Source organism: Natator depressus, chromosome 3 (genome assembly GCF_965152275.1).
Source record: "Natator depressus isolate rNatDep1 chromosome 3, rNatDep2.hap1, whole genome shotgun sequence".
NCBI lineage: Eukaryota > Metazoa > Chordata > Testudines > Cheloniidae > Natator > Natator depressus.
This window is the reverse complement of record NC_134236.1, coordinates 82,854,148-82,869,650: the sequence shown is the minus strand read 5'-3', so window position 1 is coordinate 82,869,650 and position 15,503 is coordinate 82,854,148. Positions and strand designations below refer to the sequence as shown.

The window sequence follows — 15,503 nt, the reverse complement described above, 5'->3', positions numbered from 1 at the left end:
CACAGGTATGATAGTAACGTCTGTAGTGCAGAGCTGGCCTTCATATCATCATATTTTACAGTTGGTAAGACAAAGATAAAGTTAATTTTGGAAACTCTTCAGTTGTTTTGCCAACTCTGTATTACTCCCATGGGGTCCATTCCTGCCAGGTGTTTAGCACCTCTTTAGAGGTGCTGAGCAATACCACTATACTTTACACTCAACATTTATCAAAGGTAATGACAGTATTCACAGGTATCAGACAAGCAAGACTTAGCACAAAGTAAGTAGTAACAAGTGAGTTTTCAGCAGAACATCCACACGGATGTTTTCTATAAACACACCAGGTATTAGAACCACACATTTATTTCATTTACTGCTCGAGATCTGAATTTCCAGCCTCTATTTTAGTGAGATCTCAGCTCTTCAGAAAAGTTATTCTGGGAGTTCCAATCTTGTGTTTTTCTGCCCCTGGGTTATGTCATTACGTGCTGAAAGAGTGCTCCCTGCAACTGCTGCACATATAGTGCTTATATACATCTCTTTATGGTTCTTAGCCTCTGTATTTTTCATAATGAACAATACAATAAGCGCAGTATGTTTTCAGTGTTAAATCATGTTCCCAAAGGGAGCAGTTTGTACAAGATAAAATTATCATATTATAATAACTAAATATGCATCAGGCTAGAGCATGCTTCAATTAAGCATCAAAAGTTTGCACTTTCTCTTTAGGTCTTAATTAAGCAGAATGGTGTTGGGGATTTTGTATTGGTTGGTTTTGTTTTTCCCTTCAAACCAATGTGAAGGAGCTATCGAAAATTGTCCTTCTTAAAGCCACCAAGTAGCAGTTTTGGCGAATCCCTGTTATATATACAGCAGTCATAATATGTGGGGTGGGGGGGAAGGGAAGGGGGAAGGAACAGAAAGCAACCAAGAATAATAAGAGTAAATCCTTTCTTTATAGCTCTGACCCATAATCCAGGCAAACAAGCAATACCTATTGTATTAGCAGGATGAATTCCCTAAGATTCTGGTGCTAAATCCTGCTCGTTTTATTCACAGTTTATGACTACAACATTCTAATAATGTTATTTTAAGTTATCCGATCTGCACTTACAACCCTAACTCTAGTTTCAAGAATTTTGGGAAACTAAATGCAGTTAATGGCCCTGATCCTGCAATGAGCTCTGTGCAGGTGGTCCAAACATTGGCGCTGGAACACTTTTAATAGTGGGGGCACTGAAAGCCAGCCCCCTTACCCTGTCTGCCCCACCAACCCCCCAAGCTGGGGCCGGGAGCAGGGCCATGTCTCCGGGAGGGAGGGACCCGGCCAGGGGTAAGGTAGCTGAGGCTGGGGCCACAGCTGGGGGTGGGCCCGGGGCCAGGAATGGAGCCCCAGGAACGGAGTCAGCAGCTGGGACCCCGTGTAAAACCTGGGGGTGCTCCAGCACCCCCCAGCACACCTAGTTCCCGCGCCTATAGGTCCAAAGGATTTCATTTCATAAACTCCTTGAACTCCATTCAACCTGGGGAATTTACAGCCTAGTGAGATTGTAAATTCTTTTAACCTGAACTGTTTTGCAAGAAGAGTTTCTAAACTGGCTAGGGCTATGCAGTTCTGGCACTGAAAGGGTTATGTCTGGAGAAGTAATGTTTTGGACCTGGAACTTAAAAGGTTACATCTGCAGGGACTGAGTAAGCTACAGAAGTGGTATCTGTGCTCCAGCACTGAAAGGGTTACACCTGCATAAAATGGTATGGGGAAACTGTACCTGTGATCTGGTACAGAAAGAGCTACATCTTCAGAGAAACCAATGGGAAGAATAGGAGGGGAGCCATGAACTTTGGCATTCCCTGTCCTTCCTGAGTCCCTCTCTTCAGACATGTTTCCTAGCCTTCCAGGCTCTTTCCCACTCAAGCCTTTCAGTAGCAGTGCCTACCTTCCGTTTCTCTAAAAAGAAAAGGAGGACTTGTGGCACCTTAGAGACTAACAAATTTATTTGAGCGTAAGCTTTCATGAGCTACAGCTCACTTCATCGGATGCATTCAGTGGAAAATACAATGGGGAGATTTATATACGCAGAGAACATGAAACAATGGGTGTTACCATACACACTGTAAGGAGAGTGATCAGGTAAGGTGAGCTATTACCAGCAGGAGAGGGGGGTGGGGGGAGGGGGGTGGGACCTTTTGTAGTGATAATCAAGGTGGGCCATTTCTAGCAGTTGACAAGAACGTCTGAGGAACAACGGGGGGGAAGGGGAATAAACATGGGGAAATAGTTTTACTTTGTGTAATGACCCATCCACTCCCAGTCTTTATTCAAGCCTAAGTTAATTGTATCCAGTTTGCAAATTAATTCCAATTCAGCAGTCTCTCGTTGGAGTCTGTTTTTGAAGTTTTTTTGTTGAAGAATTGCCACTTTTTGGTCTGTAATCGAGTGACCAAAGAGACTGAAGTGTTCTCCAACTGGTTTTTGAATGTTATAATTCTTGATGTCTGATTTGTGTCCATTTATTCTTTTACGTAGAGACTGTCCAGTTTGGCTGATGTGATTAGGCCCTATGATGGTATGATGATCTTGGGAGACAGGCCAGTCCTTGCTTACAGACAGCCCCCCAACCTGAAGCAAATACTCACCAGCAACCACACACCACACAACAGAACCACTAACCCAGGAACCTATCCTTGCAACAAAGCCCGTTGCCAACTGTGCCCACATATCTATTCAGGGGACACCATCACAGGGCCTAATCACATCAGCCACACTATCAGAGGCTCGTTCACCTGCACAGCTACCAATGTGATATATGCCATCATGTGCCAGCAATGCCCCTCTGCCATGTACATTGGCCAAACTGGACAGTCTCTACATAAAAGAATAAATGGACACAAATCAGATGTCAAGAATTATAACATTCAAAAACCAGTTGGAGAACACTTCAATCTCTCTGGTCACTCGATTACAGACCTAAAAGTGGCAATTCTTCAACAAAAAAACTTCAAAAACAGACTCCAACGAGAGACTGCTGAATTGGAATTAATTTGCAAACTGGATACAATTAACTTAGGCTTGAATAAAGACTGGGAGTGGATGGGTCATTACACAAAGTAAAACTATTTCCCCATGTTTATTCCCCCTCCCCCCGCTGTTCCTCAGACGTTCTTGTCAACTGCTAGAAATGGCCCACCTTGATTATCACTACAAAAGGTCCCACCCTCCCCCTCCCTCCCGCTCTCCTGCTGGTAATAGCTCACCTTACCTGATCACTCTCCTTACAGTGTGTATGGTAACACCCATTGTTTCATGTTCTCTGTGTATATAAATCTCCCCACTGTATTTTCCACTGAATGCATCTGATGAAGTGAGCTGTAGTTCACGAAAGTTTATGCTCAAATAAATTTGTTAGTCTCTAAGGTGCCACAAGTCCTCCTTTTCTTTTTGCAGATACAGACTAACACCTACTACTCTGAAACCTTCCTTTTCTCTGTTTTCCTATTCTTTCTCTCCTCAATGCTCCACCTACAAGCCAGAGGCTTGCCCTTTAAAGGAATTTGGAGCCTAACTACATTTAATGAGCACAAGTGATCTCCTGCTGCATCCTATTAGCCCCTGGCTGGGAGAGAACCATGAATTTTATTTAATTCACTGGGGCACACAGTCAACCTTTTTACCCTTTTTCAAGACTATTTTTTGCAATGAAAAGGACAAAAACTTATTTTTTTAAAGAATGAAATCTTAGATTCTCTAGCATCTAAAGGGTTAAAATCAAATTTTATTAGCTGTACTGGGGCCTGCCAGAATTTACATAATGATTAATTCTGGAGTTCTTCAATCCAAAAACACTAGCTTTCCATTGAGGATAAGCAAATAAAACCAATTTGGATTTTCCATACCAAGCAGCTTTTGAGATAAAATATTCCCAAGTCAGACTCCTCCAAAATAATTTTGCACACTCATATGTTTAAAATGTCTTGTCTGACTAACCTCAATTTAAAAAAAAAAAATCGGAGGTTTTTCTAGGACATCCATCACCACCATATCTAAGCACTGACCCTGTGACTGGATGACATGCTGGACAAATTTCAGGTATTGAAAGCAGCTTTATAAAACAGTTATGAGAGGGAAATCAGAGAAATGGCTTGTAATGGAAAGCTTGTTACAACTGTAGCTGTGTAATCACTACAGTGACTCTATAATGTTTCCTTTTGAAAGTCAATCTCTTGAAGTAGGCAAAATGGTAAAAAAATTGGTAAAATGGAGTGTCCCAGTTCTTTTAAAAGTTGTTTTGGGAAACCACTGCTTCTCTCTATTTTCTATGCCTGAGTTACGAGGCATATTTTCATATATAGCTCAATAAGAACTGAATGCATAACACAAATGTATACTGGCATGTGGGCAGGTTTTAAGCATGCAAGCACATAGGCACAGATTACAAAAGGAGTGTGGGAACTCCCTTCTTATTCATCACATGCTATTACAGTGCATGTGTGGACTTTACGATTTTCTTTCTGGCACAAAGGAAAAACACTCTGCTGTCCAAAGAGAGCAAAAAGCATTGACATGGTGCTGGAAGTAGAGAAGATTGGTAACCAGTGGCATGTTAAAACAACATAAAAACAACCTATTATCACTGAAAGCTAGATAATTGTATCTGAAAAAATGAATGTGGATAAATAACAAATAGACACTTATAAAAGCTACATTGATGCTACTGGACAGTACATATGTACCACATGGAAATGGTGAAAAAATTCAAGTGGGAACAGGATGCCTGTTCACACTAAAGGAATATTAGTTGTAAAATACAAAGGAGGTGAAAACCAGCAATGGTAGCAGGCAGGTACAAATGTCCAGTGTTGGCCCACTGGACAAAATAGCCTAACAAACTCCATCAACACAGCCCTTCCAAATACACACACAATTTTCAGAGACACTGAGTCATTTTGCAACCTTTCTCGATCAGTCTCAGGAGTCCAGAGAAGCCTTTGGTTAATTCCCTTCAGTCACACAGAGAAGAAAATAGATTAATAGACTACAATAATTTCAAACAAAGAAAACAAGAGGAAAACAAGTAGTAAGCACAAGAAGAATCATGGTTGTGGACTTGTTAGAAAGTTAAACCTGCCATAGGAAAAATAGTAAAACATTGCTCAGATCAGTGTCAAATGAAATCAGAAGAAGGAATAAGAGTTGAAAAATAATGACCTGGGAGCCAGAGTACACTAAAATTGAAACCACCTCAGTATATAACATTAGGGCTAGTCCTGCTGCTGTTATTTAAGCAAAACTGCTATTGAGCTGTGCCTGAATAAGGACAGAAGGACTGGGAATACAGCAATGGGACCATGGGGAATTTAGAGAGGTAATCTTGGAGTTAATTTTACAACCAAGTTTATAAACCCTGGATAGAAAGCATTTTAAAATTCATCCCAGACTTCTAAATTCTTCCTGTAGCATTTGAATCTTGATCATTTTTACAGCACACACTTCTAGAGAGTCCTTAGGGCTAGAACTAATATCTACTTTTATGTATTGCACACTGATGGTACTCTGTTATAATAATAATGAGAATGAGTTATCTAAGTGCACTTGTACTTGTAACAAAATTGTAAACTTCCATTCAAATATCCAGCTCTGATAAATAATATAGCTCATTTCTTTCGAAAATACCTCTCTTAATTATTCATCTTAGCATTCAAACATAACATTTCCTTGTTCCAACTTTTCTTGACTTTTTTTCAAACATACAGTTTTATAATCTGATTTAATGTCACTTCCAAAATCTAAACATGCTTACTTTACAGGACCCAGATATTAGAAATGCTTTTGTTTGGCCTCAGGAGACCTTACCTCCTTCACTCTGGTATTTTTTGGGCCCCAATAACAGTAATAACAGTTTTGTAGCGTCAGACATTATACATCACTTTTTTTAAAAAAGTGCCTTGATTGTTGCAAACCTTTCAGTGCAACAGCAGTCCTTATAATTTTGAAATTACCAAGTGAAGAAATGAGGTGCAGAGGAACAGAGCTGGCACTGTTCTAGGGCTTGGAGGACTTAAGATCCCTCCCAAAAAAATACAAATTATTGTTGTGGGGGTGGGGGGTGAATAGGAGATCATTTTATCCTTGTATTTTTGCCCTTTGGATGCTAGGTCAGCTCAGAAGCAGTCCTCCTTCCCTTTCACTGCTCCCCTTGATGACTGCTTCCCCACTCAGTGCAGCATAGCAGGGAGCCAGCTATTGTTTGAGCAGAGTCAAAGCTACTTAAAATAACTGATTTATTCTGTAAACCAGAGGCATAGAGAAGAGGGTGAGGGAAGGAACATTATTCCCTGCACCTCTGTGCATGCCCCAGGCACAATGGCAGTCCTTCTACTCCCGTGCTGCTGCACCCCCTCCCGAAAGGGCCAAGACTCTGCCCCCCTCCCTCACATAGCCGGCCCCACATGGACTGGTTGGTAGCACACACTGCACCCAATACAAGGGGTGGCACAGTGGCAATGTTCCCCTTTTCTTGTGGAACAACTGTGTTCCAAAAGCTCCCTTTAGGGTGGGGCATTTCTGTACCTCCATTTGGACCATGAGGCCAGGCAATAAGGATCCAATCCAATGTCCATTGAAGTCAGTGGAAAGGTTCCTACAGAATTCAATGGGTTTGGGATTGGATCGAAACTGAGCACATAATCTAATGGGAAATGTTGATGTTGCCAACATATACACACAACTAAAGTGATGGTTCTTTACATGGCCAGAATTCCATATCTGAGAGAATGAGGAGCTGCAGTCGAAGAACTGTCGAAAGGCACTACCCTTTAGATTGAGAGTCAAAGGAAGTTTTAGATGTACAAGGAATGCTGTAAATGACAATAAGTGACAGCAAAAAGCGCTCAAGGATGCAACTCCGGCACCTATAAGCTAAATTCTAGATTGAAACAATGGCAGAGTAATAGGACTTGGTTATGTTTGCCTGTAGTGGAACAATTCGGGGTGAGACACAACTGGGATCCTCAAGCTGTTCAGAATGGCCCACAGAAGAAGCATTGGGTGTTTAGAACTCCATCAGCCCTACAGAGGCACAGAGAGTTAATGCTCCCCACTGTGAGAACCTGGAGAGGGAGAGAGCCAAAGAGAATATCTGGTGTGACTAGAGTACCTGAAACAGTGAAATCTCTACAAGTGTAGAGCCAGTGGGAAGGAAATGTGTTCTCTTGTGCATTTTGGGGCCAGACTCTGCAACCCCTACTCATGTGAATAATCCTATTAGCTGAAACTGAGAAAATACTATTCAGTGTGTGACTAAAGGCTGCAGAATACAGGTTAGTATATTATATACTAGCATCATGGTTCCAGTACAAATATTATTCTTTTTCTGTAATGTTGCTGGCTGCTATACCTTGTTCTTTGTTATTTTGACATCATTTGTTATTGTGTAGAAATAAATTCTCTTTTCCTTTTACATTGCTCTGTGGAACACAACATTTTTCTAAGGCTAGGAAGAAGTAATTTTATTATTGGTATCATGTTGTTTCAATCTGCTGTACTTGGGACTAACTTGAAACATCATTCTGAAGCTGCAGGTGGCACAAAATGCAGCTACCCACCTGTTTGGGGACATTAGCCTCAAGAAGCATATTGCACCACTTCTCTCAAGACTGCACTCACTTCCTGTTTGCTGCCAGGTGCAATTTAAGTTCTTGACGTTGATCTACAAAGCCGTATATGATTAGGGTGCTGGCTGAGTCTGTTTCTTTTCTAACATGCTTCCACAGCAGATCAGGTCAGCTGGGGTATTCTTGATAATAGTGTCTAGAATTAAATGTCTCGGGGAAGAGTATTCTCAGTGAAGGGCCATCAACTCGGGAATTAATTTCCCACACCAATCTGCCATATCCCAGGACTGTTGCCCTTCTTCAATACACCGTATAAGGCCCACATGTCTTCTCAGGCCTTCTCAGAGGTGTTTACTGTAAGGGGTGAGAGCCTTTAAATGGGAGCTATTAATATTTGATCAGCTAGCGTTCTATAATTTTTCAGTTTTGTACATGCACACTTGTACCTGGGGTAAAATTTTTAAAAGCACCTAGTATTTTATTAAGTTAATATTAAAAGTTGAACAGTTGAGAGGTGAGGTGAATTTGGGCAGACTATTTAAAACGCTTTGGGTTTTCATTTGGTTTTCAAAAAAAAAAAATCATATTTATTGCATAGTGAACACTTGGGGGAAAAGATAACTTTGTTACATATTCAATATTCCAGCCCCTTCAGATTGTGTAAGAGCTCACGATACACTTCTGCAAGACAACCAAAAGTTCTCAAACAGGAACATGAAAGATCAGACTTGACATCATAATATTTCTAAGGCAAAAAAGGTACAACAAAAAGTGAGAAAATACCTTAAAAAAACCCCCAACCTTCAGATCTTATTTATACATCATAAAGTACCAAAAGCATGGTGGGAGGAACAAATTTAAAAAATACTTTGAAGGCCAGTTTTATTGGTGGATTCTAATACTGAACACACTTGGTAAGTGGATGGGGGAAGCGCAGAAATAAATCTGATTGGCCAATATTTTCCTGTGTCCCCATTGCTACGGTTGAGGTTATTTGTTTTTCTACGGCATAGTCTATCTTTTCCTGCTTGATTGCTGTTATTTAAATTCATCAATTATGACAGCATGAACAATTCATGCCATAGCCCTGTGTTAGAATAACATAATAGTGTTGCCACAAATTCAGCATTATGACTTCAGTCTTGAATCAAATTGGAAGAGAAGATAGCTTGGGAAATACCAAGCCCTTGTTTAAATGTTCAAGGGCAGATTAACCCCATTTTAAGATTCAGCCCATATGGGTGAGATTTTGCTGTGCAAAGGCTGAAGGAGTGGGCCCAAATAGCTGTGGTAATTAGCAATAATGGTACAAAATATATGGAAAATTTTCGGCAAGGAGAAGAGATTTAGTAATATGTTTGAAATTTTTTCAAATATTAAAATATCCTCTAATACTGAAAATGAAATGGCAAAAAAATAATTCAGGAATCCAACAATCAGCTTTCAGCCAAATAAAATATTAAACACAAAAATAGATTATGTATTATGGATTTTTAAATTCAGCTTTTGTAAATGTGTTGAAGTGTAGAGAAGGCCATTCCACACTTGGCCCCTGATCCTGCAAGCTGCTCTGCCCAGTGTCAGTGGGGCTCTGTATGGGTGCAGGAATCCATTGCATGACTGGGACTTTAATAATTAAATACATCACCATGTTCCTGAATTCTCTAACAGAGGAATAGTGATTTTTCTAATATATATTTAGTACATTCCAGGTCCAGTTCTACCCCCAGTGAAGTTAACCCAGTTCAACAACACTCCCAGTAACTTCAATGGAAGCAGGATTGAGCCTGCTGCTATATAAATTCACCAATTATTGCAGTGTGCTCAACAGTAAATAACAACAGCAATTATAGATACCAGTGTAGCCACAACAGTTACTTTAGCAGATAATGGTAAACAGCAGGCAGTGTGGAATAAATAATTTCTCAAACTAACTGAGAAATATCATTATGGAAAAATTGCTCCAGGTAAGAATTTCATAGAATTCTTAAAACATTTCAGTACAATCTCTTGGGGTAGAGTTTACATCATATACAATCCCCAAAGGACAATGGTCCAGAATTTCAGTGAGAACTGAGATAGTCTTCCTGGGATGAGCTTGTTAGCCTGATGCAAGGACACGTGATACTGCCTGTTTGTTTGTTTAGTTGTATGCTTTGTGTACCTTGTTTATAATCTAATCATCTTCCATCAATTTATGTAAAGACTTCTTTCATACAAGAAAATCATTTGTTTAAAACAGATATTGTTGAATTGCTGATACAGTATAATTCAACATCCAGAGTTTCACAAGCAGTATAAATAGGTACAGAATTTTGCCCGTTATGATACTGAGAAGAATGTTACAATAATACTAGCGAATAAAGTCACTCTGCTGCTTCCTACCTACGGATCCTTACAAGTCTACTGTGACAGCCTTTCAAAAAAATTAAACTTAAGCTTTTACAAATGAGCCACAATCTATGATAGTTATAATTCTTTGAAATGTTTGTTATGTGATTTACCTGCTGGTGGCTTTATGAAAGGTGGTGGAATTAATGGTACAATAATGGGTACATTCCCATGATCCTTTGACCCTGCTGGTGAGTCTGAAAGTCCATTTCCTGTGGCAAGCCCTGGATAGCTTGTGTTTATATTGTATGGTGAAATAACACTGTCCTCAGGTAATTTTGGTTTTGGCAAAGAATTTTCTGTAAAAGAAAAAGAACAAATCATACAGCATGGCAGAAGTGTTGCTTAGGTGCCCCTACATATTTTCACAAATCTGTTCATGTAATTGTGTTTCTACAACACAAAGAGCAAATAATAAAAATGAGAATATTTTCTCCTTCAAAAGCCACTACAACGCTCCAGCAAAATTTCAATATTTTGTCAAAAACTGCATTAAACTTTGCTGTAAGGTTTTTAAAAATCAGGCTCTCTTTCTTTTACATGGCCTAAGTATGCACGATTTATTCAGTGACATCACACTCCACTGTCTTTGATATCAGTTATTTTCATGGCAGTGAATTATGTCCTCACACACTGGATTGTGGTGTCAGCGGATGAATTATGCAAAAGGAGTAGACTGATTAAATAAGAGAACCTCTTATTCCTCTCCAATAACTAGTAATAATGGAAAAGAAGATAAAGAAAATAACAAAAAAATTGAAATTTTAGAAAAATATTTGCTAAATGTTGTTATAATTGTAATTCTTTAATACAAAACCACACCTGAACTCTTATTTACAGGCATTTCTCTGCTGTACTTTAACTCACTAAGGAACAGGATTTAATACCAGCTCTTCCTCTTCTCACAACAAAAGCAAAGTACTTTCTTCCCCTACAGATTCTGTATGCCAAAGATTTCTACCTGGCACAGGTATTCACCATCTTTGTTTGTACTATAAAACATATGACTTGTATCATGTGTTAATAATGATACATATGATCCTATCTATTTTACATGGTGAGCAAAATATTATGCAGACTTATTCTTAAAATGTGCCACAAATTTGATTCCTCATAGATTGTGGCTGTAGAGAATCCCATGTAAGGTTTGTTTATTAAAATGTCAGAAGAAAATAAAATACCTTGGAGCATAGGAACAAGTTATTTTAAAGGTGGCTTACACACATTGCATTTTAAATGGAATACAAATACTAATTACTGTACCAATAACAGTATACAACTAATGGCTGCAAACATTTAATGTCTATACAATTAAATTGTTTTATCTTACCTCTACTTTTTCCACCTTTTATCTAGCACCCTCTCCTCCAGTATTGGGCTCTTTGGTGCCAGTATTCATATCAACACCCACTGAATACAATGCTGCTGCATGCCACCATAAAGAAACCCCAGAGACTGGTGGCCATATATGCAGCAAAATGTTGCAGTTCAACAGTGCAAAGCCTCTGTAATTTCCTCTTTTACCTCAGCTTTGAGAAATTCTTGTTGGATAAGTCAAGATCCAGCAATTTTCTACTCTTTTACTCTGAAGAAATGTTCTTCTTTTCACTGTGATTGCAATTCCCTATCCATCTGGTGTGGCTGAAGAGTCAAAAGGTAGCAACTGAACTGCTGAACAAAAAGACTGAATCCCATTGTTTAGATTTTGAACAAATTCATATACAGTACATGAAGGACCAGATATGCTGACCCCAAACAAGCTCCACCCCTTAAGCCTTTCTAATGCACTTTCAGGAAATAATATATTAAAATAAAAAACATTATTAAGTAAACCTTTATAAATACTACTCATGGGTCTTCCATACATTCTGAACATTCTAGTTCAACATCTGACCTTATCAAAAGCCTCAGCCCAACAATTTTTCAGAAGGACGGTTCATTAGACCCAGACTGCTAAGAAAACATTTCCACATTTCTTTTCTTTTCTTTTTTTTTTTAATTTGTTGGCAGCTCCTTGGAATCTTGGGTGCATGAGTTTCAATTGGCTCAAAAAATGTTACTGTTGGAGATACATTAGTAAAAGCATATTAGCTGCTATGTTGTTAAATGTTGTACACTTGTATTCTATTGCTTTCTGCTTACTGGAAGGCACTGTAAGAGATGTATATTTAAATCAGCTGCAGAATAAGCAACAAAACATGAATCTCCGTGCAAGCCAATTCTGGCAGGTTGAGATAGTTAATCCTTCTTTGCATGAACAAAGGAACATTAAATGTCATTACCTTTGAGAACAGAAATGTGCTGCCGGCTCTCCCCATCTGCAGAGTAGTTCCTGAATTCAATATCTTCTCCATCTTTCAGTTCAACCTTATCATAACCATACCAGCCAAGGAGCTCATTCATAGTGTTTTCTGCAAAGTTCTGAAAGAGAAGAATTGCCTACTTATTTATGTAATCAATAATCATTTGGAACGAAGAGATGAATGCATAAATCGAATTCTATTTGCAGTGTACCATGAACTGCCAGGTTGGTTCCACCTCCTCCAGACTAATGTTCATTTTTCAAATCTAGTATATCATATATAATACATTTAAATCTCAGTGATACACATATTTATTTTATTTTATTGTAATTTAAAGAAAATAAGGAAAAAAGAGGATTGTTTATGATTTTTGCTCAGGAATTGGAAGTCAGTTATGTTTTTAGAATATATTATTCACAAAAGTTTGTCTCATGCTATCATAAAATATTTAACATTACAGCAGAAAAACCAAAGATTTCTGTCCCAGCAATCAATCTCACTATGCTACAGCCATTTCAACTGAAATAAATTACTGATCCTGAAGGTGTGTAAGCAGCAGATTGAATAAAATCACAATAAAAACTTTTTTTTAAATTAAACTTCCCTGAAATGTTGAAATTCCCAAAACAGCAGTATTATGCTAGGGCAGGAGAACCAGAAAATGAAATTGACTAGAAACTGAAAGTGAAACTAAATAAATCAAAAAGAAAAGGAGTTCTTGTGGCACCTTAGAGACTAACCAATTTATTTGAGCATAAGCTTTCGTGAGCTACAGCTCACTTCATCAGATGAAGTGAGCTGTAGCTCACGAAAGCTTATGCTCAAATAAATTGGTTAGTCTCTAAGGTGCCACAAGAACTCCTTTTCTTTTTGCGAATACAGACTAACACGGCTGTTACTCTGAAACCTAAATAAACCAAGTTTGCTCAAAATGTAGCCTCTGAACTGACTGGGTCCATGGATCCTGCTCTGAAGTATAGCCTTGCAAATGCAGCCTTCCATTGGTTTCCTACACTGCAGCTATGGAAACACAGCCCTGAAAGACTAACCTAACAGGATAGAATCCAGATGCCAAACTCTATCCTATCTTAAACCCCAATTAACTTCAGTAGCTCCAGTGGATGCTTTGTTGACTAACTCAACCTTTGAGTACTGTAATTTCCAATCACTTGTCAGGGAATATGTAAATAAAGCCGGTTCGCACTGGTTCACTAGAACCGGTTGTTAAATTTAGAAGCCCTTTTAGAACCAGTTCTAAATTTAACTGGCCAAAAGTGGCGCCTTAGGCAGAGCACCCACCGGCAGCTCCCTGCCCCACCCCCAGCCCCAGCTCACCTCCGCTCCACCTCCGCCTCCTCCCCTGAACACGCCGCCTGGCTCTGCTTCGCCGCCCGCCCCCCCCCCCCGGCTTCCCGCGAATCAGCTGTTCGGCGGGAAGCTGGGGTGGGCTGAGAAGCAGGCGACGGCTTCCCGCTCAGGCTCAGGGAGGCGGAGGTGAGCTGGGGCGGGGGGGCATGAGGAGGGCTGCCTGCGCCGCAGCAGGTAACCTGTGTGGGGGGGGGGGTGCGGCCACAGGGGAACCGCTCCCCGCCCCAGCTCACCTCTGCCACCAAATTTTCCCCGTGGGCGCTCCAGCCCCGGAGCACCCAGGGAGTCGGCGCCTAAGGCACCACTTTTGATGTGATCAGTGGGGGAGCGGCCACTCCCCCTGCTCCCCCCCAGCTATGCTCCCCCACCCCTAGGAGCCAGAGGGACCTATAGGATGCTTCCTGGGAGCTGCCGCAGGTAAGCACCTCCGGGACTCCCCACCTCGCCCCCCAGCACGTGCCTCTTAGGGGTGGGCACCCACTACGGTGGCCCACGAGACCCTTCTGCCCGGTTCTGGGGGCAGTCAAGGGACAGGGGAGAGGGGTGGATGGGGCAGGGGTCCTGGGGGTGGGGGCATCAAGGAACGCGGGGGGGGGTTGGATGGGGCAGGAGTCCTGGGGGGCGGGGGTAGGCAACAACCCCCTCGTGGGGTGAGGAGGGAACCCATTGTTAAGATTTTGGCAGTTTATCACAGGCCGTAGGCATTTATTCTTTACCTTTAAAATGCATATAAATCTATATACAAATTAGTTGCAGCCTTTAGGATCCAGCCAAGATGACAGTAATGGCCCACATTGTCACAGAGGTTAAGTAACTCTAGACAAATTGAACCAGCCTAGTCTCCAAGCTGAGTGAAGTGCAAAAAATACAGCAACATGGTGAAAAGTAAATCTGATTTTAAAATTCTATTAATTTTAATAAAGCCAAAGGCCTGATCCTATTTCTAGTGAAGTCAACTGTTCTTTTGCTATTAATTTGAATGGAAGTAGGATTTTGTCCTGTGTTACTGGCAACCTGAGTGAAGAATCTTTTAAAAATATTATTTTTAAAGTCCCTTTAATTAAAAACAACTCAAAATTAATTCATCTTATTTATTTTGATTATTATATTTTAATATTAGTATTGTTGTAGCACTTAATGACCAGGGCTCCATTGTGCTATGCGGTCCCTGCCTCAAAGAGCTTACAGTCAAAGTTTGGAAGCACCTGCTTGTTTTTTGCCATGCTGCCCCTCCTGGAAGGAGGTCCCCATAATAAGTCACAAAGCACCTCATTATCCTTCTTCAAATCTTTTCTTAAGGTTCTGTTTTTCCATGATGGCTGCAAAAAAAATTGACCATGGCTAGACTGCAGGTGTGCTGACACCACTGTCGATCATGCTGACCAATATTGTCTCATTATTTCCTTGTATTCCCTTGTCTGCTTGTATCCATCTGTTGTTTCTTATCTTAAACTCCCCAAAGAGCTTACAAACTATGTCTTTGTGTTCTGTTTGTAGAGCACCTACCACAATGGGGTCCTGGTCCATGGTTCTAAGGGCTACAGTAATACAGATAAGTAATAACCATAATAATAAAGTTTAAGATGGTGTGCACTTGACAAACAGAGCACAAGGGAACAAAAAGAGAGTTACGAATAAACAGCACAGCAGTTGCCTAATCATTGTCAAGTTTTCTGTAGGCATGATGATATGGGTGGGTTCTAAGGAGAAATGTAAAGAAGGATAATGTAGTGACCTTGTGGATTTTACAGGGGTAGCATGGGGGACAGCATGATGGTACTCTTCTGAAAATCTGACAAATGGGCAATCAATGGTGAAGCAAATGTGGGGGTCTTACGTCTCTATAGC

General features: G+C 40.3%; 1 protein-coding gene across 2 annotated transcripts in view; it reads right to left on the bottom strand.

The window, feature by feature from the left end:
• Positions 1-15,503, bottom strand: part of SOBP (sine oculis binding protein homolog) — a 142,029-nt gene that overhangs the window by 118,331 nt on the left and 8,195 nt on the right. For both annotated transcript variants that reach the window (XM_074948194.1, XM_074948195.1), the window contains exons 2-3: positions 12,267-12,405; positions 10,098-10,283 (exon numbers count right to left, since the gene is read on the bottom strand). In XM_074948194.1, the coding sequence (XP_074804295.1) occupies positions 10,098-10,283; positions 12,267-12,405 (325 nt within the window). The remainder of the gene's footprint in view (positions 1-10,097; positions 10,284-12,266; positions 12,406-15,503) is intronic.